This window comes from Theropithecus gelada, chromosome 1 (assembly GCF_003255815.1).
Source record: "Theropithecus gelada isolate Dixy chromosome 1, Tgel_1.0, whole genome shotgun sequence".
NCBI classification, from domain to species: domain Eukaryota; kingdom Metazoa; phylum Chordata; class Mammalia; order Primates; family Cercopithecidae; genus Theropithecus; species Theropithecus gelada.
Window position 1 is genome coordinate 221,222,014 of NC_037668.1, and position 22,429 is coordinate 221,244,442.

General features: G+C 46.5%; 1 protein-coding gene and 1 pseudogene across 3 annotated transcripts in view; one reads left to right on the forward strand and one right to left on the reverse strand.

The window, feature by feature from the left end:
• The window catches only part of NLRP3 (NLR family pyrin domain containing 3), a 32,558-nt gene extending 11,094 nt beyond the window's left edge, over positions 1 to 21,464 (forward strand). The window contains exons 6-11 of one of the 3 annotated variants that reach the window (XM_025396933.1): positions 2,237 to 2,407; positions 6,572 to 6,742; positions 8,451 to 8,621; positions 16,769 to 16,939; positions 17,458 to 17,628; positions 21,028 to 21,464. In XM_025396933.1, the coding sequence (XP_025252718.1) occupies positions 2,237 to 2,407; positions 6,572 to 6,742; positions 8,451 to 8,621; positions 16,769 to 16,939; positions 17,458 to 17,628; positions 21,028 to 21,127 (955 nt within the window). In that variant the 3' untranslated portion in view covers positions 21,128 to 21,464. The remainder of the gene's footprint in view (positions 1 to 2,236; positions 2,408 to 6,571; positions 6,743 to 8,450; positions 8,622 to 16,768; positions 16,940 to 17,457; positions 17,629 to 21,027) is intronic. The other 2 variants (XM_025396940.1, XM_025396949.1) reach the window with 2 other exon arrangements.
• Positions 20,583 to 20,835, reverse strand: LOC112631590 (annotated as a pseudogene).
• Positions 21,465 to 22,429: the final 965 nt, after the last annotated feature.

Below are 22,429 nucleotides of genomic sequence, written 5' to 3' on the forward strand. Positions count from 1 at the left end.
TACCACGACCAGGACCACCTTCGTAGTCATGGTTTGGCCATGAAGGACTGACTGCCCATGGGACCCAGTGGTGGCGAAGACCCAGGTCCTGGTCACAGGGACTTGAGGTCTGGCTGTGGTACTGTCCGGAAACAAAGGCAGATGTCAGGAGGATGGGGTCACGGACTCTGACAAGGAAACTTGCAGAGTATCCAAAGCACAAGGGGACGGACCTGTTGACCAGTGGGGCGCGGGTATCCCCGCTCAGCCAGCTTCTGGAGGATGGGCAGTGAGAGAGTGAGAGAAGGCGAGGGGCAGCCAGGCTGGGGGTATACAGTGTTTAGAGAGAGGGCAGGCATGGGAAAACAGGGTACGGTTTCAACAGCAGCAAACAGTTCCGAGTGACTGGAAAAAAGACAGTTGTCTTCATCCATCAGGCTGCCATAGCAAAACACTACAGGCTGGTTGGCTTGTAAGTGAAAGGAATGTTCACTTACAGTTCTGGAGGCTGGGAAGTCCATGATCCAGGCTCTGGCAGATCTGGTGTTTGGTGAGGGCCTGTTTCCTGGTCAATGGTGCCTTCTCACTGTGTCCTCACATGGTGAAGGGCCAAGGCAGCTCTCTGGGGTCCCTTTCCTAAGGACAGCAGTCCCACTCCTGAGGGCTCCAGCCTCATAACCTAATCACACCTCAAAGGCCCCATCTCCTAATACGTCACGTTGAGGGTAAGGATTTCAGCGTATGGTTTTTGGGGCACACAAACATTCAGACCGTAGAAATGGGAGAAGAAGAGTAAGACAGAGAGAAAAGTAGGCAGAGCTACTTATTAAGAATGAGGTGGAGAGGGCAGGGAGACCTCATGAAGATCACACACCTGTGAGGAAGGCTTGCACACTCTCACTGAAGCCCCAGTGGGAGGCTTAGCACCCATCCGTCTAGGTGCCTTCCTCTGAGGACAGACTCTGACCGGAGCCCTGGTAGGAGGCTTAGCACCCGTCTTTCTAGATGGCAGCTGCCTTCCTCTGAGGGCAGGAGCTTGCTTGTATGTTCCAGTCCCTTCTGAGAACCAGAAGCCTGAGCATCTGTTAGAAATGCAGGATTGTGGACCCAATCTTAGACCTAGGGAGCTAGACTTTGCATTTGAATGAGAGCTACAGGTGATTCAAAGGTGACTGCATGTGTGGGTGCAGTGGCTCATGCCTATAATCCTAGGTTTTTGGGAGGCCAAGATGGGGGGATTGCTTGAAGCCAGGAATTCAAGTCCTTCCCGAGCAGCAAAGTGAGAGCACTTCTTTACAGAAAAACAAAAGCAAAAACGTGACTGCATGTTGGAGTCACCTGGACATTTAAAAAAGATCCATATAGCTGGACACAGTGACTCATGCCTGTAACCTCAGCTACTCGGGAGGCTGAGGCAAGAGGATTGCTTGAGCCCAGGAGTTTAAGGCTACAGTGAGCTGTGATCATGCCACTGCATTCCAACTTGGGTTACACCTAAAAAAAAAAAGTTTAAAAAATTCATCTGGTTGCACCTCAGAGATTCTGATTTTATTTCCATGGATGTGGCCTGGGCTTGGGATTTTTTTTTTTTTTCGAGATGAAGTATTGCTCTGTTGCCCAGGCTGGAGTGCAGTGGCACGATCTTGGCTCACTGCAACTTCCACCTCACAGGTTCAAGCGATTATCCTGCCTCAGCCTCCCTAGTAGCTGGGATTACAGGCTCGTGCCACCACACCCAATTAAGTTTTGTATTTTTAGTAGAGAGAGGATTTCACCATGTTGGCCAGGCTGGTCTTGAACTCCTGACCTCAAGTGTTCTGCGCACCTCGGACTCCCAAAGTGCTGGGATTGCAGGTGTGAGCCACCATGCCCAACCTGGCCTGAGGATTTTTGTGAGCACTCCTGATGCTATTGTGTAGCCTGGAGTGAGGACTGCCCTCTGGTCACCCAGCACAGAACGTTCAGGGCCACGTTGGGACAGTGGACTGGTAAGGGCGAAAGAGAAGGACACTGGGGAGCAGGCTGCTGGGTGCCACAGTCAGCCACAGTCACAGGCTCATGCTGTCCATCCGAGAGGAGGCAGAACTGGTTTTACCAAGGCTCATGCAGCCCTCTTCATTTCTCTGGGAGTAATTTTTGGTTTCGTGACCCGTTTCTTAATCCCTGGAAGGCATTTCTCTGGACTGGTGCCCCCAGCTCCAGTTAGTTATTATTCAAGGCTGATTTCTTTTCTCTCTGTCTTCCTTCTCATTCCTAGATTGGTGAACAGCCATCTCACTTCCAGTTTTTGCCGGGGCCTCTTTTCAGTTCTCAGCACCAGCCAGAGTCTAACTGAATTGGACCTCAGTGACAATTCTCTGGGGGACCCAGGGATGAGAGTGTTGTGTGAAACGCTCCAGCATCCTGACTGTAACATTCGGAGATTGTGGTGAGTACCCGTGCGTGTGATCTGTGTGACTTCAAGTTCATATGAGAGAGAGAGAGAGGGAGAGAGAAACAGACTGGAGAAAGATCTTCAGGACCAGATTGCTGGTGTGGTTTCTTCCTTTTCTTTTCTTTTCTTTTTTTTTTTTTTTGAGGCGGAGTTTTGCTCTTATTGCCTAGGCTGGAGTGCAGTGGTGCGATCTCAGCTCACTGCAACCTCTGCCTCCTGGGTTCAAGTGATTCTCCTGCCTCAGCCTCCTGAGTAGCTGGGATTACAAGCACCCGCCACCATACCCAGCTAATCTTTTGTATTTTTAGTAGAGATGGGGTTTTATCATGTTGTCCATGCTGGTCTCAAACTCCTGACCTCAGGTGGTCCACCTGCCTCGGCCTCCCAAAGTGTTGGGATTACAGGTGTGAGCCACAGCTCCTGGCCTATGGTGTGGTTTCTGCTGTAACAAAGTGCCATAGACTGAATGGCTTCAACAACATAAATTTATTTTCTTGCAGTTCTGAGGCTGAAAGTCTAAGATCAAGGTGTCAGCAGGGCTGGTTTCTTCTGAGGCTGCCCTCCTTGGCTTGTAGATGCCCCCTTCTCCCTGTGTACTGACGTCGTCTTCCCTCTGGGAGAAGAGTGGCCTAGTCTCCTCTTCTTACAGGGACAGTCTTGATGGATTAGGGCTCACACGCATGACCTAATGTTAACCTAGTCACCCCTTTTAAGACCCCATTTTCCAAAACAGCCACATTATGAGGTCTTGAGGATTAGGGTTTCAACACGTAAATTTTGGGCGGGGGGCACAGTTCAGCCCAGAACAAGTGAGAAGGCAAAATGGATTAGAGGCCAGCTGGGGAAGTTTTGTGTGGGGAAGAATGAAGGAGGAACTGAAAAAAATGTCATTTCTTGAAAAGACCATGATGCTCAATATATTCCATTTCCTCATGGACCATGTTCATAGATGGGAATTGGAGAATTTGCCATTTACCACAATGGTAACCTCAGCTAAAAACTATGAAAATACCTTTTTTTTTTCTTTGAGACAGGATCTCCCTCTGTGACCCAGGCTGGAGTGTGGTGGTGTGATCACGGCTCACTGCAGCGTCGACCTCCCAGGTTCAAGCAATCCTCCCACATCGGCTCCCCCGAGTAGCTGGGACTACAGGCATGCGCCACCACACCGGCTAATTTGTGTATTTTTTTTGTAGAGATGTGGTCTCATCACATTGCCCAGCCTGGTCAGAATGCTTTGTATGGGTTGAAATGTTGCAGGGTGCTTGCTCTCGCCTGTTGTCCCAGCTACTCAGGAGGCTGAGGCAGGAGAATCGCGTGTACCCGGGAGGCAGAGGTGGCAGTGAGCGGAGATCGCACCATTGCACTCCTGCCTGGGTGACAGAGCGAGATTCCATTTCAAAATAATAATAATAATAATAATAGTAATGATGTGCTTGCTCCCTCCCACACCATGACTCAGATCCACACGCCCCAGGTGCTGTGCCTGGGCTGTCTCACCAGCTCTGTTTCGTTCCCTGCTCTGTGGATGCATGCAGGCGTCTGCATTTTTGAGGAGCCGCACAGCCAGTGTTAAAGCCTGCCACTCTAGGACATTTTCCTACCTCCCTCTCCGGCTCAGCACACTCACGTTGTCACCAGTCTTATCAATTTTTCCTTCTACCCGAGCTGTTTTCCACTTTTCCTCGTCCTCACCCCACCAGCCCAGGTCCAGCAACCGTCACCACTTGCCTGGACACGCGGTGACCTCCTGGACCATCATCTCCCTGGGGATAGGGTTTGCGTTTGCTTGTCTTGCCGTCCTCTTTGCCACGCCTGGACAGGCATCTTAGTCCCTGCCGGTGGTCAGAAACGCACACTGAATGGATGTTGGCTCTTTGGTCTCGCTGTGTCTGCCTTTCTCCCTCACCAGACCATTCTCCACACAAAAGTAAGATGGTCATTTAGAAAATTCTGATTTGAGCCGGGCGCCGTGGCTCAAGCCTGTAATCCCAGCACTTTGGGAGGCCAAGACGGGCGGATCACGAGGTCAGGAGATCAAGACCATCCTGGCTAACACGGTGAAACCCCGTCTCTACTAAAAAATACAAAAAACTAGTCGGGCGAGGTGGCGGCGCCTGTAGTCCCAGCTACTCGGGAGGCTGAGGCAGGAGAATGGCATAAACCCGGGAGGCGGGGCTTGCAGTGAGCCGAGATCATGCCACTGCACTCCAGCCTAGGCGACAGAGTGAGACTCCGTATCAAAAAAAAAAAAAAAAAGAAAATTCTGATTTGATTGTGCTGTTCCGTGTCTTAAATGCTTTCTTTCTGCTCTGCTCCTTATATTTTACTTTATTTATTTTTGTCGATGTAGGAGGTGCAAGCGCAGCTTTGTTCCATGGATATATTATTGCACAGTGGTAGTGTCTGGGCTTTTACTGTAACCCCCCCTTTTTTTTTTTTGAGACAGAGTCTTGCCTTGTCGCACGGGCTGGAGTGCCATGGCGCAATCTCGGCTCACTGCAACATCCACCTCCCGGGTTCAAGCGATTCTCCTGCCTCAGCCCCCCGAGTAGTTGGGATTGCAGGCGTGGGCCACCACGCCCAGCTAATTTTTGTATTTTTGGTAGAGACAAGGTTTCACTATATTGGCTAGGCTGGTCTCAAACTCCTGACCTCGTGATCTGCCCGCCTTGGCCTCCCAAAGTGCTGGGATTACAGGCGTGAGACACCGCACCCGGCCTTTGTGTAACTCTTACCCAAATAGTGAACATTGTACCCAATAAGTAATTTTCCAGCCCTCACCTGGCTCCCACCCTCCCACCCTTCTGAGGCTCCAGTGTCTATCATTCTACGCTTTGTGGAGTTACCCTTTGTTTAGCTCCCACTTGTAAGTGAGAACATGTGGTATTTGACTCTTTGTTTCTGAGGTGTTTCACTTAAGATAATGGCCTCCAGTTCCATCCATGTGGCTTCAAAGATGTGACTTCCTTCTTTTCTATGGCTGAGCAGTATTCCATTGTGTATATAGATCACACTCTCTTGATCTTTGCTCTTTTGATAAATTTCAAATTGTCGTACCATGGAGACTGGCTCTTTGGGACACTTAACCTTATGTCTCCGACTTCATCCCCAAGTTCTCTCCCCACTGCCATTGCCCTGTGTGATTCTGGAGAGGGAGACACAAACAGGAAAGGGTAGGTGACAACGAGATGTTCTGCAGATAAGTAGAGATCCATTTGTCCATTTGCTTGAAGTTGGTGTAAGGATAGGGACAGAAAGGAAGGTGGTCTAACAGGCTCCAGGACCTATGAACTATTGCCCTGGAAAGAAACTAGAATGTCGTTCTCGCCCCCACGACAGGGATAAATTTTTGTTGCTGGAGGTGGTGGTGACGGTGGTAGTGATGTGCGTGTGTGTGTTTGTGTGCATGTGTGTAACGGTGAAACCAGTAAAGAATCAGAGCTGCAGCGGGGTGCGGAACCCCAGCACTTTGAGAGGCTGAGGTGGGCACATCATAAGCCCAGGAGTTCAAAACCAGCCTGAGCAAGCTGGTGAGACCTTGTCTTTACAAAATAATGAATAAATAAATAAATAAATAAAATAGCTAAGCATGGTAGCACATGCCGGTATTTGCAGCCACTTGGGAGGCTGAGGCAGGTGGTTCCCTTGAGCACAGGAGTTCTAGGTGGCAGTGAGCTATGATCTCGCCATTGCACTCCAGCCTGTGCAACAAAGTGAGACCCTGTCTCTAAAAAAAAAGAAAAGAAAAAGAAAGAGAAAAAGAATCAGAGCTGCTTTTCCTTTCAATATAGATGGATGGCTGGGATGAAATCATCAAGCACAATGGGGTGACAATGTTGGTAAAGACAAGAAATAGCTGAGTGCAGCGCTGGCGAGGGCAGAGCCGACTGCGGGCACATCAACAGTTAGGAACACGAGGGAAGGAGGTGGAGTGCACAGGCCCACACCGCCCGTTTCACTTACAAGCCAGGAGCGCACCATTCACTTGTCTGGGGGGTGACTGCAATGCACCCGGCACTGTTTATGGCCGGGAGTTCACTGACGGGTGCTCCCTCTGCTGTGACTGGGGAGCCTGAGGGCTGACCTTGTGCTGTATTCCAGAGCTCTCTGATCAGATGTGTTCTGACGCTTTCTGCCTCTGTCCTTGGCATGAAGGTTGGGGCGCTGCGGCCTCTCGCATGAGTGCTGCTTCGACATCTCCTTGGTCCTCAGCAGCAACCAGAAGCTGGTGGAGCTGGACCTGAGCGACAACGCCCTTGGCGACTTCGGGATCAGACTTCTGTGTGTGGGACTGAAGCACCTGTTGTGCAATCTGAAGAAGCTCTGGTGAGTTGAGCCCATTCCCCAAAGGAAGCCCTGCCAACAAGGCATGTTTCGCACTCTGGCTTCAGTGAGGCCTGGTGGGCTGGAGTTTGAGTGACAGTGGCCTCGGCGGCTCAGGTGGCTGCGTGTGCTTGTCTCTGGGTGTCTGTAGCATTTTGGTCAGTTAGTGTTTGTTGTGGGGAAAGTCACACACTCAACCCTGACAAGGGGCATAAGTAATAAAAAAAGAAGATGACTGCCTGTAGGGTGCCCACTGCCTTAGCTGAGAAAAAGAAAAAAACCAGTGTAATGCATTGCTTTAGAGGAGTTTTAGAATTTCATGACAAGCCCTGGGTCCTCATGTTGTATAAGAAAAATGGTGCTAAAGCAACGCAGACACTCGATGTTGTACGCAGCCCTTCCCTGAATGCTTCTGGGAGACTTGCATTTTGAAGGAGAGAAAAAAACACTTAAAAATGGAAGGGCCAATTCTCACCCATTAGGATGGCTATTATTAAACAAAAGCAAGAAAACTAGAAAACAAGTATTGGCGTAGATGTGGAGAAATGGAAGCCATGGTGTATTGCTGGTGGGAAAGTAAATGACGCAGCCAGTGTGGAAAACAGCACGGCAGTTCCTAAAACAATATAGAATTACTATTGAAGCCAGCATTTCCACTCCTGGGTATATCTGCAAAAGAGTTCAAAGCAGGAACTCAGCCAGGCGCAGTGGCTCACACCTGTGATCCCAGCATTTTGGGAGGCTGAGGCAGGTGGATCAGTTGAGGTCAGGAGTTTGAGACTAGCCTGGCCATCATAGTAAAACCTTGTCTCCACTAAAAATACAAAAATTAGCCAGGCGTGGTGGCACATGCCTGCAATCCCAGTTACTCGGGGTGGAGGCAAGAGAATCGTTTGAACCTGGGAGGCAGAGGTTGCAGTGAGTCAAGATCATGCCACTGCATTCCCACCTGGGTAACAGAGGAAGCGTTAAAAAAAAAAAAAAAAAAAAAAAAAGAAGGCAGGAACTCAAACATGTTATTTGTACACCCATGTCCATAGCAACACTATTAGCAATAGCCGAAAGGTGGAAATAACCCAAACGTCCTTCAACGGATAAAGGGTGTTGAAAAGTGCTATATATGTACATTCAGCTTTAAAAGGAATTCTAGTACACACTACAACATGGGTGAGCCTCAGGGACATTATGCTAAGTAAGATAAGCTAGGCTTGAAAGGGCAAATACTCTGTGATTGTCCTTATAGGAGGTGCCTAGAATAGTCAGATTCATAGAGACAGAAAGAAAGGTGGTTGCAGGCAATGGGAGAGCGGGGAACGGGAAGACATTGTTTAATGGTTATGGAGTTTCAGTTCTGCAAGATGAAAGGAGTTCTGGAGATGGTGGTGAAGATGGTTGCACAACAATGTGAATGTGCTTAAGGCCGTTAATCGTGCACTTAAAAATGGTTAAGATGGTAAATTTCATTTTACACGTATTTCACCACAATAAAGCTGAATGTAGGGAGCTGGGAAGATGTAGTATTGGTGCGAGCTTGGAGAATGCTTGTTATTCCGCCAGATGGAAGAGGAAATCAGAAGTGTACGTAGAGCTTGGGTCCACTCCCTTTCCATGTGTAAACTGGAGTGGAGGCAGTGGCAGGTACAGGTGCCTCATTGTTCGTGGTGGAGCGTGGGTGAGAGACATGACTGACATTCTGCCATCTTTATGGAAGGCTGGTCAGCTGCTGCCTCACATCAGCGTGTTGTCAGGATCTTGCGTCAGTATTGAGCACCAACCGTTCCCTGACCAGACTCTACGTGGGGGAGAATGCCCTGGGAGACGCAGGAGTCGCAATTTTATGCGAAAAAGCCAAGAATCCACAATGTAACCTGCAGAAACTGGGGTAAGTCTTCATGGGTGTCTCAGCAGAAAAGTAACTTCTTTTCAGAGGTGAATTATGTGGAAAACGTGGATGGGGGTTACTCTGGTCAGGCAGAGTTGAAGGTAGAGTAAGGAGGTAAAAACATCAGAAATGGTTTGAAGGACTGGATGCGTATAATGTATACTACTGCTAATGAGATAATTTATGCTAATTTATGATTATAGCATTAGAGTTTCTTAGTGTTGGAAGAAACCTTAGAGATTGTGCAGCCCAATTGCCCATTGAGGGAAAAACTTGCTTCCAAGGCATTCACATGAATAGTCACCCATTTTATGTGTGCATGCTTGCAAGCATGCAAGTTATCGTACAGTGCGTGCAGCCTCTACACCAGGAAAGTGCTCTTGCCCTGCAGCCTCTACACTAGGAGAGGGATTTTACCCTGCAGCCTCTGCACTAGGAGAGAGCTTTTACCCTGCAGCCTCTTTATCCTCAACAGTGTCAGGGCTCAGCACCTTCACCTGTGTAGCCATGCTCTCCCAGGTACACAGGCTGGTTTGTTAGTGTCTCTCTTTGAAATTTGGTGCCCAGACCTGATGACGCGTGGTGGATGTTTTAGCTCCCGTTGCAGAGAACTATGGTTTCACTGGTGGAGCCTCTGATTTCCTTATGCTTTTTGGCAGTTACATAAACCTTTTGGTTCATGTTGGAATTCTGCAGTAAACAGTAGTAGAGAATACCCACTAATAATCATGCACTTTCCCTGTACCACTTTCCCGTATCACCTGCTCTTTCCTGTTCTTACATGGATTTTCTCAGTTGGCGTCAGAAAGATGCTGTAAGGTGGGTATCTGTGTCTCCAGTTTGAAGAGGAGAAAATACAACTCAGGGAGCCTCATAACTTTGTCCAAGGACACTCAGAGAGAAGGTAGTGGAACTCAGTGTAGACAAACGTCTGTGACCCCCCCCAGCCACTGCCTTAATTCCCAGTGCATTGCCTTAGGAGATGTTGCTAATGGGCTCTCTACGGAGCTTCTTCCTCTGGCTCTCAGCCTAAGGGTGGGACCTTCAATTTAGCTTTGCTAAACCTCATCTTACCTGTCTTTTGACCCATTGACTAAGCAGTTTCAAATCTTGATTCTGTCAATAATATCTACAAATACAACAAGCAAATTGTATAAGTCTTCATTCATTCATATTATTAATACATATACCAGCCAGATCAGCATTTAAGACAAAATAGAGCAGGAAAGGTCTTCCCAAAGGAGTAATCCACTAATCCGTAATTAACAACCAATATCTGTTCACAAAGCTCTGATCCTTCCTTGGGCCTGTCCCATCAGCCCATCCTCAGATGTGACCATGTCTCTTTCTGTGAAGTCTTCGTGCAGGGCCTTCATTTCCTCGCCTTAGGGCATTACCCTTCCTTAGCAAACTGCCTTAGGGCGTTACCCTTCCTTAGCAGTTTGACTTCTGCTTCTCTAGGTTTGTTCAACAGACATGACTGGGTCCCTTTATTTTGCAGGCCCTCTGGGGGCTCTGTGGTGGGCACTCACAGTAGCCGTGAGTAAAACAGACCACAACCTGTTTTCACAACCATTATTTTAGGGAAACGATAACAGATAATAGACAAGCTAAACAATATACAGTGTGTATAAGAGCTATAAGAAAAACTAGAGTGATGGTGAGGGGTGCTTCTCTGCTCAGGCTTGGCGGGTGCCTCTCTGAGCGGGTGACATTGGAGCAGGTGCTAAGTGAAGTATGGGATGGGCTGTGAAGGAGCCGGAAGAGCCCTCCAGGCAAAGCAGATGGAACCGAAGGGGCCCAGCCATAGGCGCTCAGGTGACTCTCTGATCCTGGTTCCAAATTCCAAATGACAAACAAACCAATTACAAATGTGCCTGTTGGCATCTGTAATACACTCTATGTAGTCAATACCCGACCTGGTAGAGCTGCTGTGATAAAGTATCACAAACAGAGCGGCCTGAACAACAAGAGTTTATTGCCGCTCAGTTCTGAAGGCCAGAGTCTGAAACTGAGGCATCATCAGGCTGGGTCCTTGTAGGTCGTACAGGTCCTTCCCAGTCCTTATTTTAGTTGACGTCTGCTGCCTTTAATTCACTTCTCTCCTCCTCTGGAAGCCTTCTTCTCTCTTACGTTTAGGTCACTGCTCAGTCTTTCCTGCTAATGTTACAGCTTCCCCCTTCCTGGATCCTGCATTGGCTTCTCTTCCTGTGGTCTGGGGATTTTGCCACTGGTTTAGTTTTGTTGTTTTATTTTTTTTTGAAATGGAGTCTTACTCTTGTCACCAGGGCTGAAATGCAGTGGCGCAATCTTGGCTCACTGCAACCTCCGCCTCCTAGGTTCCAACAATTCTCCCGCCTCAGCCTCCTGAGTAGCTGGGACTACAGGTGTACACTGCCATGCCCGGCTAATTTTTGTATTTTTAGTAGATACGGGATTTCACCATGTTTGCTAGGCTGGTCTCGAACTCCTGACCTCAGGTGATCTGCCTGCCTTGGCCTCCCAAAGTGCTGGGATTACAGGCGTGAGCCCCACAGCCTGCCGGGTTTACCTTTTTGTTTGTTTGTTTGTTACTAAATGTTTCTACACTCCCTGAGAATTTTCATATACCTCTCAATTTCAACAAGGATAGGTCTTAAACCCAGATGTCATTCACAAACTTTTTATTAGAAAAGTAACACATGCTTGGTGTAAACATATCATAGTACAGACAAAGTGGAAAGTGAAAGCTCCTTCTCAGCCCTCTTCTGAGAGAGCCATTTACAATAGTCTGATGAGCAACCATCCAGACTTTTAAAAATACAATAGGTTGTTATATAATCCATCCATCTGTCCATCCGTCCGTCCGTCCATCCATCCGTCTGTCCGTCCGTCCGTCCATCCATTCGTCTGTCCATCCGTCCATCCATCCATCCATCCATCCATCCATCCATCCATCCATCCGTCCGTCCGTCCATCCAAGGGAGTATCAGAGCTTTGTGAACACATATTGGTTGCTAATTATGGACAAATGGATTTCCTGTATATGCTGATCTGGGTGGTATTTATATCAGTAATGTGAATGAAGACCTATGCGATTTTCATGTTGCATTTGTAATACATTGTTACATAGTATTTTAAATGCCTAGTCTGTTAGAGCTGCTGTAATAAAGTATCACAAACAGAGAAGCTTAAACAACAGAAATTTATTGTCCCTCAGTTCTGGAGGCCAGAAGTGTGAGATTAAGATACCAGCAGGCTGGGTCTTTCTGAGGGCTGTGGGGAATCTGTTCATGCTTCTCTTTGGTGTCTGGTGGAATGTCATCTTGCTGGCACATTTTGACATTCCTTGACCTGTAGATGCCTCTCCCACACCATTGCCTTTATGTCTACGTGGCGTCTTCCCTGTGTCTGTGTGCGTCTTTCTCCATGTCCCACGTTTCCCTGTGAAAGAACACAAGTCATGGGCGTGGTGGCTCATGCCTGTAATCCCAGCACTTTGGGAGGCCGAGGCGGGCGGATCACGAGGTCAGGAGATCGAGACCATCCTGGCTAACACGGTGAAACCCTGTCTCTACTAAAAATACAAAAAATTAGCCGGGCGTGGTGGCGGGCGCCTGTAGTCCCAGCTAGTGGGAGGCTGAGGCAGGAGAATGGCGTGAACCTGGGAGGCGGAGCTTGCAGTGAGCAGAGATCGCACCACTGCACTCCAGCCTGGGCGACAGAGCGAGACTCCGTCTCACAAAAAAAAAAAAAAAAAAAAAAGATTAGTAACAACCTCATCTTAACTAATTACATTTTCAGTAACCAATATCCAAATAACGTCAGTCTGAAGTACTGGGGCCTAGGACTTCCACATGTAAAGTCTTGGAGGAAACAGTTCAATCCATAACACCCTATCTATTGAAACTAGAACCATGATATAAATATTTTTCTGTGATATCCTTTTTTTTCACTTATCATGGATAAATTTCCACGCTGATTTGTGTAGATCTATTGATTGGGGCATAATATCCCATAGTGTCCTTTACCATGATTTATTTCATCAAATAAGGCATTTTGGGATAACTGTTCTTTTCCACTATTACAAACAACTCTGCAAAAATCACATTTTTATATATAGTTTTATGCATGTGTATTTGCTTTTGAGATAGATATCTATAAGTGGCATTAATCAGTCAAAACTTTTATGCATTTTATGTGTTAGGTGTAGCCATACATGTGGCTGTGTGTTAGGTATAGCCTATGTGTTAGGTATAGCCACATTTTTTTTTCTTGAACTTTAGGTCCTCATGTCTAGCTGCATATTGTGTGCTGCCTGTCTCAATATTGCTCAAGGTCACACATGCTGAGCGTTTGCAACATTGGTTTAATTATCATACCCCACCTTCCACCCCCGTTCTCTGACCTGCTCCTGCCCTCTTCCTCCCGCCTCATTGAATGGTGGGGCTTTCCAGGAGGCTGCCAAGTGAATACATGGAGGACAGTCCTAAAGCTCTGCTTTCAGTTCCCTCTACCACTCATCGTTACACCAGAGGGAACTTTTTAAAATGCAAATTTGAAAATATTGACCCTTTGTTCAAAAACTTTCAAAAGTTCTTCTCTGTTGTCAGAGTGACGTCTTAGCTTGGCACACAAGGCTGTCCCTGATGCTGCCCTCTCTCCTGCCACACCTTGCACTCCATTTTGAGTCATGTTGAGTAAGTTTTGTTTTGCTGTTTTAGAGATGCGGACTTGCTATGTTGCTCAGGCTGAATTTGAACTCCTGGGTTCGCCTACTGCCATACCACCCAGGGCGCCCGATCTCATCTGAACTCCTGGGTTCAAGCAATCCTCCCATCTTAGCCACCCAAGTAGCTGGGACTATAGGTGGACATCACTGTGCCTAGCTATGAATTAGTTTTGAAACACCTTGGTGGTTCTTTTAATCTTCCTTATCCTTGCATACTCTTTTCATTTTGCCTGGAGGGTTACCCCCACTTTCCCACTTTCTACCATCCATCTAAGAAGCTCCTACTTATTTTTTAATTGCTGTGATCCTCATTTTGTCCATTGAAAAGTAGGGATAAAAATAACTTTCCCATCTTGAGGTTGTGATCATTCAATGAGATAATCCTATTTAAAGTCATCATCCATGTCAAGCACACAATAAATACTGTGTGTGCTGCCTGTCTCAATACTGCTCAAGGTCACACATGCTCAATCTTCTTCCTCAGTTTCCTTCCTTCCTTCCTTCCTTCCTTCCTTCCTTCCTTCCTTCCTTCCTTCCTTCCTTCCTTCCTTCCTTCCTTCCTTTCCTTTCCTTTCCTTTCCTTTCTTTCTTTCTTTCCTCCCTCCCTCCCTCCCTCTCTCTCTCTCTCTCTCTCTCTCTCTCTCTCTCTCTTTCTCTCTTTCCTTTCTTTTTTTAAGACAGGGTTTTTTCTCTGTGGCTCAGGCTGGAGTGCAGTGGTAGGATCATAGCTCACTGTAGCCTTGAACTCCTGGGCTCAGGCAATCTTCCTGCCTCAGCCTTCTGAGTAGCTAAGACTACAAGTGTGTACCACCATGCCTGGGTAATGTTTAAAATGTTTAAAAATTGTTTTGTAGAGACAGGATCTTGCTATGTTGCCCAGGCTCATCTCAAACTCCTGGCCTCAAGTGGTCTTCCCACCTTGACCTCCCTAAGCACTGGGATTCAGTTTTCATTATGAGACATTTTTGTGACATAAGCAGGTAGTTAATAAATAAAAATCCCCAACAAATTAACTTAATACAGTACATGGCAAGATATCTAGCTTGGTAAATGTAGAGTTCAGTTAGGTGGATTGGTTTAAATCAAGATGTTATGTCGATCACATTCCTCTAATCCAAGGATTGGTTGGTGGGACATGGTTGTTTGATTCTTTAAACACTTTATTATGTGTTTAGTGTAACCATTGCTTAATAGTTACCAGCATTTTCACAATCTGGGTATGACATGTTCTTAACAAAACTACACTGTCTGTTGCCACTTCTATTACTATTACTACTGTGTAGTGCTCCCCAAACATCTGTTGAATAATCCATTCTACTCCTTTTTGGAAATAGTGGTAAAGCCTGTGTAACTTTAACTATATAACTTTAAAAATATTTTCTCTTTTCCTCTTTGAAGACCATCCCCATTCTACTGGAATGTCCCTGGCCTTTGCCAGGAATCCTACAAATCCCTTCTGCATGTTCATTAACAACAACCCTCTAATAGAATTCTTACCTGGGGGTGAGAGCTTAGTAGAAGCCACTCAAAACTTGCTTTGTTTTTGTCTGTCTCTCTTGGGTTTCATTTCCCTATTAGTCTTGCTTACTGTGTCTTTTCAATTTGATTCTTCCTTAATTGGGAAGATAGAAACCAGTGGGTGGATAATCGCTTTTTCCTGCTGGTCATCTGCTCACACTTTACTGTCTGAATAAACTTTTTCTGTATTTCTATTTTTCCTGCCTCTTAGACACCAAAGAGCTTAAAAACATGCCATTACCAAGGACTCTGGTAGGAAGGAGACTACTCCTGGCTTTGTGGAAGGGCTGGAGTATGAGGCTTTCTGTGTACTGTAGACTACCCTCTGAGCATCTATGCTCCTAGGAATTACACCACTAGTGATTTTAGAGCTCTTATGCTCTTCCTGGGTGATAGAATAGGCTTAATTTGACTCAAGAATAGTACATCAAAACTCTTAATTCCATTGAGATTAATGCATTTCTGGGGTTTTATGCTCTAAGAGGCCCTTTGCTGTGCAGAAGGAAGACAGAGGTGGACAGAAAGGGCAGTGGGGAGACGATGAGACTAAAACGTGGGAAGTCCAGGTCTGGATCCCTCCCCACCACACACCTGCTCTGTGGCCTTGAGAGAAACATGTAATCTTTATAAGCCTTTGATTTCTAATCTGTAAAATGTATGTAATAGTTTTAGCTGCACTCCTTCCTTGCCAGGTTGATATAATAATCAAATAAGACTGGTCTCTGGGTCAGGCACAGTGGTTGACGCCTGTAATCCCACTTTGGGAGGCCAAGGTGGGTGGATTGTCTGAGCCCAGGAGTTTAAGACTGCAGTGAGCTGTGCACTCGGCCTGGGTGACAGAGCAAGAGCCTTTTTCTTTTATTTATTTGTTTTTGAGACAGAGTCTCGTTCTGTCACCCAGGCTGATGTGTAGTGGCAATCTTGGCTCACTGCAACCTCTGCCTCCCGGGTTCAAGCAATTCTCCTGCCTCAGCCTCCCCGAGTAGCTGGGATTACAGGTGCCCACCACCACCCTAACTAATTTTTATATTTTTAGTAGAGACAGGGTTTCACCATGTTGGCCAGGCTGGTCTTGAACTCCTGACCTCGTGATCCACCCTCCCAAAGTGCTGGGCCTCCCAAAGTGCTGGGATTACAGGCATGAGCCACTGCACCTGGCCTTATTTATTTATTTAGGCAGGGTCTCACTCTGTCGCCCAGGCTAGAGTGTGGCAGCGCAATCATGGCTCACTGCAGCCTTGACTTCCTGGACTCAAATGATCCTCCCACTTCTCCAATGTGGTTGAGGGCTGCAGCGAGAAAGAAGTGAAAGGTGCATTTAGGGGAGCAGGAAGGCGGGAGGTGGCAATTGCTAAGGGCCCCATAGTGTTCCTGTCACAGCCCTAGCTACAGCTTAGAAGGTCACAATGGACATTCACCTGTTGTCTTTGATGTTTAAATCCACACTGACTTTCCATGAGGAGGATTTTTTTTTTCCTGTCTCTCTTCAAAACAAAACAAAAGCAAAAACAAAAACAAAAACAAAAAACAAAAGAACAGGTGTCTGCAGTGTTAGGGGCATTATTAGTCGAGGATAACCGCTGGGATGTCTTTCTGGAAGGAGTGGTGCTGAGGAGCGCTCCTGGCTGGAGGAAAGCTGTGTGAGAAGCAGGAGGATGGGGTAACCGGCTCAGTTTGCCTTGGCTCTCTTTCTGTCGGAATGATCCAGCAAAATGTCTGCTGAGGCATCATTTGTGTCTCCTGTGGCAGCCACAGACAGCAGGCCATGCTCTCCCCAGATTACATCCGAGATGCTGGCTTCTGCTCTCTGAGCTAAAGGCTGCAGCTGCTGAGAGAGGACAGGGCACGGAGTTGAAGCAGCTGCACAGTGTTGGGGAAGAGCTGGGCACTGAGGACTCTTCTCCCCGTCCTTCTACAGGTTGGTGAATTCTGGCCTTACGTCAGTCTGTTGTTCAGCTTTGTCCTCGGTACTCAGCACTAATCAGAATCTCACGCACCTTTACCTGCGAGGCAACACTCTCGGAGACAAGGGGATCAAACTACTCTGTGAGGGACTCTTGCACCCCGACTGCAAGCTTCAGGTGTTGGAGTAAGTCCTTCCACTTATTACAGCGATGAGAACACATGGTGGCCAAGGGTGGAGGGAAGTTTAGGCAGAGTGGCCACAAGATAATCTGTATCTTAGAAGTGAGGTGTCTTCTTAGAGTTTGCCTTGTTACAGGATCATGGGACTGGGAGGAGTCCTTCTAGATGATATAAAGGTAGGAACTGGAGTCCGTTCCATCACAGTTTTCTGTACCACAAAACAAGGGGGCAGTATGACACATATTTAATGGAAATGTAGGGAAGGGCACAGAATTCGGTAAATCGGTGAACAAACCACTGTTACTAATTTGATCTGTGCAATGCAGTGGATTTGAAAGAGATGCTCCTATCTGAAAAGGAGAGAGAAGAATCATGACTGGCATACAAGGCTGCTTCAAGCTAGTTAGTCCTGTGCTCTTTTTCTTTTTTGTACCTGAAAGAAGACAGACTAAGATGCTAAGATCTTGGGGAGCCGGGGGGATGGTTAAGGGGATGTTTTCTTTAAATCACCCCCTTTTGCAGATTAGACAACTGCAACCTCACGTCACACTGCTGCTGGGATCTTTCCACGCTTCTGACCTCCAGCCAGAGCCTGCGAAAGCTGAGCCTAGGCAACAATGACCTGGGCGACCTGGGGGTCATGATGTTCTGTGAAGTGCTGAAACAGCAGAGCTGCCTCCTGCAGAACCTGGGGTGAGTGCGCTCTGCAGAGATGCCCGTGGCGGGACTCTGAGTTCTCAGGAAATGTTGACTGTTATCAAAATCCAGGATGGCTCTGGCTTCATTTGCAGCCACTCAGGATTAGGTTGGGCCTGGGTCAGTTGTGTGGATTTTTAAAAATAGAGAATATGGGGCTTAAACTACACATTCCACTTCATTGAGACCATTAGAACAACCAAAGTTAAGCTGGATTTCATCCATATTCCCTAAAGAAACACAAGTCTTAATGCAGTCATGGCCAAGGAGGATTCTGTTCTACACAAGGAACCGTACTTTGTAGAACTCGTCTATGGTTCATCCGATTTGGAAGGGTCTTTACATAGTGGAGATCTTGTTGTTTTGTTTCTGAGGATTTCTAAACGGGAAAAGAGTGTTCCAGGAACAGCAAGATTGGAAATTACATGAAATTCAACAGTGTGTCAGGACATTGCCGACCCACCTCTGTGATACCACTGAGGTAGTCGTCTCCTCTCTAGTAAGAGCTTCCTGGCGAGTCCCACGGTTCTGTCAGCTGTGATGATCGCACTTTTCCCTGAAGACGTTTTCACTGCTTGGCTTTAAGGCCAACATGTTCCCCTGGGTTTTCTCCTATTTCATCAGCTCTTTCTACTCAGTCTCCTTTCTGGTCTTTTCTTCATCATCCTGACCCTTATGTATTGAATCCTCAGAGCTCAGTCGCTGGGCTAATTTTTCTTCCCTATACTTTCTCCTTCATTTAAATTACCTGGTCTTCTGGATTCATGATATATGTGCTGTGGCCTCCAGATTACATGTCCGTAAATTCTGTGTCTGCGTGCTTGTCTGATCTTTCTTCTTGGAGATTTAATAAACCTCTCAAACGTCACATCCAGATCCACACCCATGCTATTCTCTTCTACCTGAAACCTGATTCTTCCCCATCTCAGTCAATGGTCACTTCCTCCAAGTTGCTCAGGCCAAAACATTTCTGGTTCTGTCGTCACTGTCTCTTTTTTCTTATAACCACGTCCAATGTGTCAGCACATCCTGTGAGCTCTGCCTTCCCAGCTTGGCCACTCCCTGACCACTTCTGGCCAGCTTCATGGCTTCTTCCCTGGCTCAAGCCACCATCACCTGGTGTCTGGATTGTCATGGTGGCATTCTGACAGGCCACCCCGCATCTGTTATTCTGATTTTAGCAGACAAGGGATTCAGCTAAAATGTAACTGAGATCATATCACTCTTGCCAACATCGTCTGGTGACTTATCACTTTCATAATCAGAGCAACAAACTCATGGTAGATTCCATGCCTCACATAATCCAGCCTCTCCTGCTTCCGAAGATTCCGCTTCTCCTAACCCTTGCTTATTCTACCCCAGTACAGTGGTCTCCTTGCTGTTTTGCAAGAACACTGTCATCTCTGGATTTTTGCGCTTGCTTTTCTTCCTGCCTAGAACTCTCGCCCCTTCAGTATCCACATGCATTATTCTCTGTACATTCCTAAATTCTCTCTTAAAGGTCTTCCTCTCTGTGAGGCTGTCTTTGACTATTCTACTGAAAATAGAAGCAAGCGCTTTTTTCTTCTCTTCTCATTCTCCTCTGCAGTGTAGCACATCTTATGTGCTATGTCATTTTATTATTATCTACCTCTGCTCCCAAAATATAAATTCCTTTAGTCCAGGGACTTCTGTCCATATTAATGATCTCAAGACTGAGAACCTGTTGGAATGCAGGTTTGAATAAATACAAGTTTGAATCAGCCTTGCATCCTTGTGCCGACGTAATGGAGCATGTTTGCTGCAGGACAAGCCAACATTCCCAGAGCTAAGAGAGATGGGGGAAGAAAAGAAGGATTGGTCAGGTGAAAGCTGGGGACACTGCTACATGTAGAGTCACTGACCTAGCCCTGAGGGACATTCAGGACCCAGGCTGAGGGACAGGCTCAAAATAGATTGAAGAATCCATGAATGCAATCAACCTGTTTTCTCAGGCTGCGATAACAAGCTGTTCTAGACTGTGTGACTCACACACGGAGATTTATTTTCTCACAATACTGGAGGCTGGAAAGTCCAAAATCAAGTCTCTGATGAATTTGGTTGCTGGTGAGAGTCCTCTTCCTGACTTGCAGATGGCTACCTTCTTGCTATGTGATTGCATGGAGTGAGGGGAGGCAAGGGAGAGAAGACAGGGGAGAAAGAACAAACTCTCTGGTATCTCTCCTGTAAGGGCACTCACCCCATCCTGAGGGCCCCACCCTCACAACTTCATCTAACTCTACCTACCTCCCAAGGGCCTCACCTTTAAGTACCATCACATTAGGGGTTCGGGCTTCATCATGGGAAATTTTAAGGAAGACAGGCATTCAGTATATACCACCATCAAACTGAGATGGTTAGAAATGGTGCAGGACAAACGGGCGGATTTACTAGTTAAGTTGCAAGGGAAACTTTATTAAAGAGGAGGAAGAACTTACATCGAAGAAAATGTGAGAGGCATCCTGGGCAAATGCAATGTGTAGAATTGGTTGGGTTCATGACTAAATGAACATAAGGTAAAAAAATTTACAAGACAGTTAAGGAAGTGTAAATGCTGACTGGACATACAGTGATACTAAGAAATTATTGTTAAACAGTTTTGGTGTGATAGTGATATTGTAATTATATTTTAGTGTCACAAAGTGAATTATTGACAGATGCATTAAATGCAATATTTAAAATAATCCATGGGTGGGAGGAGTGGGTGGGCAATAGAAGAAACAGGTTGACATGACCTGTTTAATAGTCGAACTTGGGTAATGGACACAGGGGGTTCATTATACTATTTTCTATACTTTTATGTATATGCTTAAAAAGTTCCCAACTAGATAGTTAAAAATATAACAGGACCACATCGGGCACTTAGAGCTTTTTTTTTTCCCCACATTTTTACTGGGAGCTGTGGGAGGGGCCTCGTCTGTCACTGGGGGCGCTCACAGTTTCTTCAGCCACGCCAGGCTGGGGCCCTGGGGGTCTGGGGGTGGCTGGGCACGTCCGGCTGGTCCCGTCATCGCGGACGGGCACTGGGTAGTTGTGGGGCGTGGCCTTGTTGGTGGTGATGGAGTACTTGGTGTAGGGGCTGAACGGGGGCAGAATCACAGCGAGGCTCCCGACGACGAAGGACACGACGAGCGCTGGCTCCTCGGCCCAGGCATTCTTGAGGAAGCCGCGGAGTCTCGCGGCCATCTTGGTCTCGGCGGCGGCGACAGCGGCGAGCACGCGGAGCACGCTGGGAGTTGTGGTCCCTTTTTGTTTGTTTGTTTAACATTTTAGAAGTGTGTGGAGTTTAGGGAAATGGAGAGAAGACACTTCTAAGGTTAACGACTCTGAGAGAGTTATCTGAAGTGTGCAACCCAGGCTCTCTATTTGCTTTTACAGGTTGTCTGAAATGTATTTCAATTATGAGACAAAAAGTGCCTTAGAAACACTTCAAGAAGAAAAGCCGGAGCTGACCATCGTCTTTGAGCCTTCGTGGTAGGGGTGGAAGCAGCGCTGCCAGACGCGGCGGTCTCCGGCCTCCAGCCGGGGGTCCCTCCAGCCGGGGGTCCTCAGGGGGAGTGAGCTGCGACCCATGCAGGCCAAGAGCACAGCTCCGTGATCCTTCCGGGGGAGTGTCGGAGAGGAGAGCGCGCCCGCCGGCCTTCGTGTGGGGAGCTGGGGCGGCTCCTTTGCGCCCGGGTGAGGGAGACACCAGGGCACTGACAGCGGCGGATGTTGTTCTCATCCCAGCGCCTCAGTTAGAGGATGTTCCTCTTGGTGACCTCATGTAATTAGCTCGTTCAATAAAGCACTTTCTTTGTCTTTATTTTTCTCTTCTCACTGTCTAACTTTCTTTTTCCTATCTTTTTTTCCTCTTTGTTCTGTTTACTTTTGCTTATATCATCATTCCTGCTATCTTTCTATTAACTGACCATAACACAGAACTAGTTGACTGTATATTATGTTGAAATTTTATGGCAGCTATTTATTTATTTAAAATTTTTGTAATACTGTTGTTTTCTAATAAGAATAATCCATGCTTTGTGTAGCTAGTTGAAAATTCAGGAATATGTAAAACTTTTTTTGTATTTATTTAATTAAATTGTTTCCTTTTCTTAATTTTAAAAAAGAGTACCTGGAAATTTTTAAAATTATTTCTCTAAAGCACTAAAGGTAAATTAAATTGCTTGGTGCATTTTAAAAGTCACTTTGGCAAATGGTTCTATTGTAGATAATTTTTAAACTACCTCACTCTAACTGTAATGAGTGGAATTTCATCTTTGCTAGGATAGAATTGAAAATCGTGGAGTGAAAGGTTTGAGAGTATCAGAGCCTGCACTCCTAACTAGAAGTATTATGCAGAAGATGCATCTTGCTTTCAGTTGATAACAGCTTATTTTGGATGTATCCCATCCGAGGAACAGTTCATCTATCATACTTCACAGAGCATTAAGTTTTAAGGAAATATTTACTAATTGCTTCTCAACACATGGACAACTCTTAAACCGCATGGAATTGCTCAGGATGGAAATCCTACTTCCTCTATACAATTAGCCGTCAAAGTAGCCACACTTTGCTACTCAAAGTGTGGTCTATAAACTGTCAATATAGGAGTTCGTGTAAGAATGTAAAACAATCACATTATTAAACATGCCTTTTAGATGAGCTGACATTTAAAAAAAACCCTTAAGACTGTTTTTATAAGGGAAACAGTATGAGATTTACATTCTATTGCAAACTGTCTTGTTAGCACTTCTGAGCAGCACCAACTGGAGATTGGGTTTCTGCATCTTGGTGAACT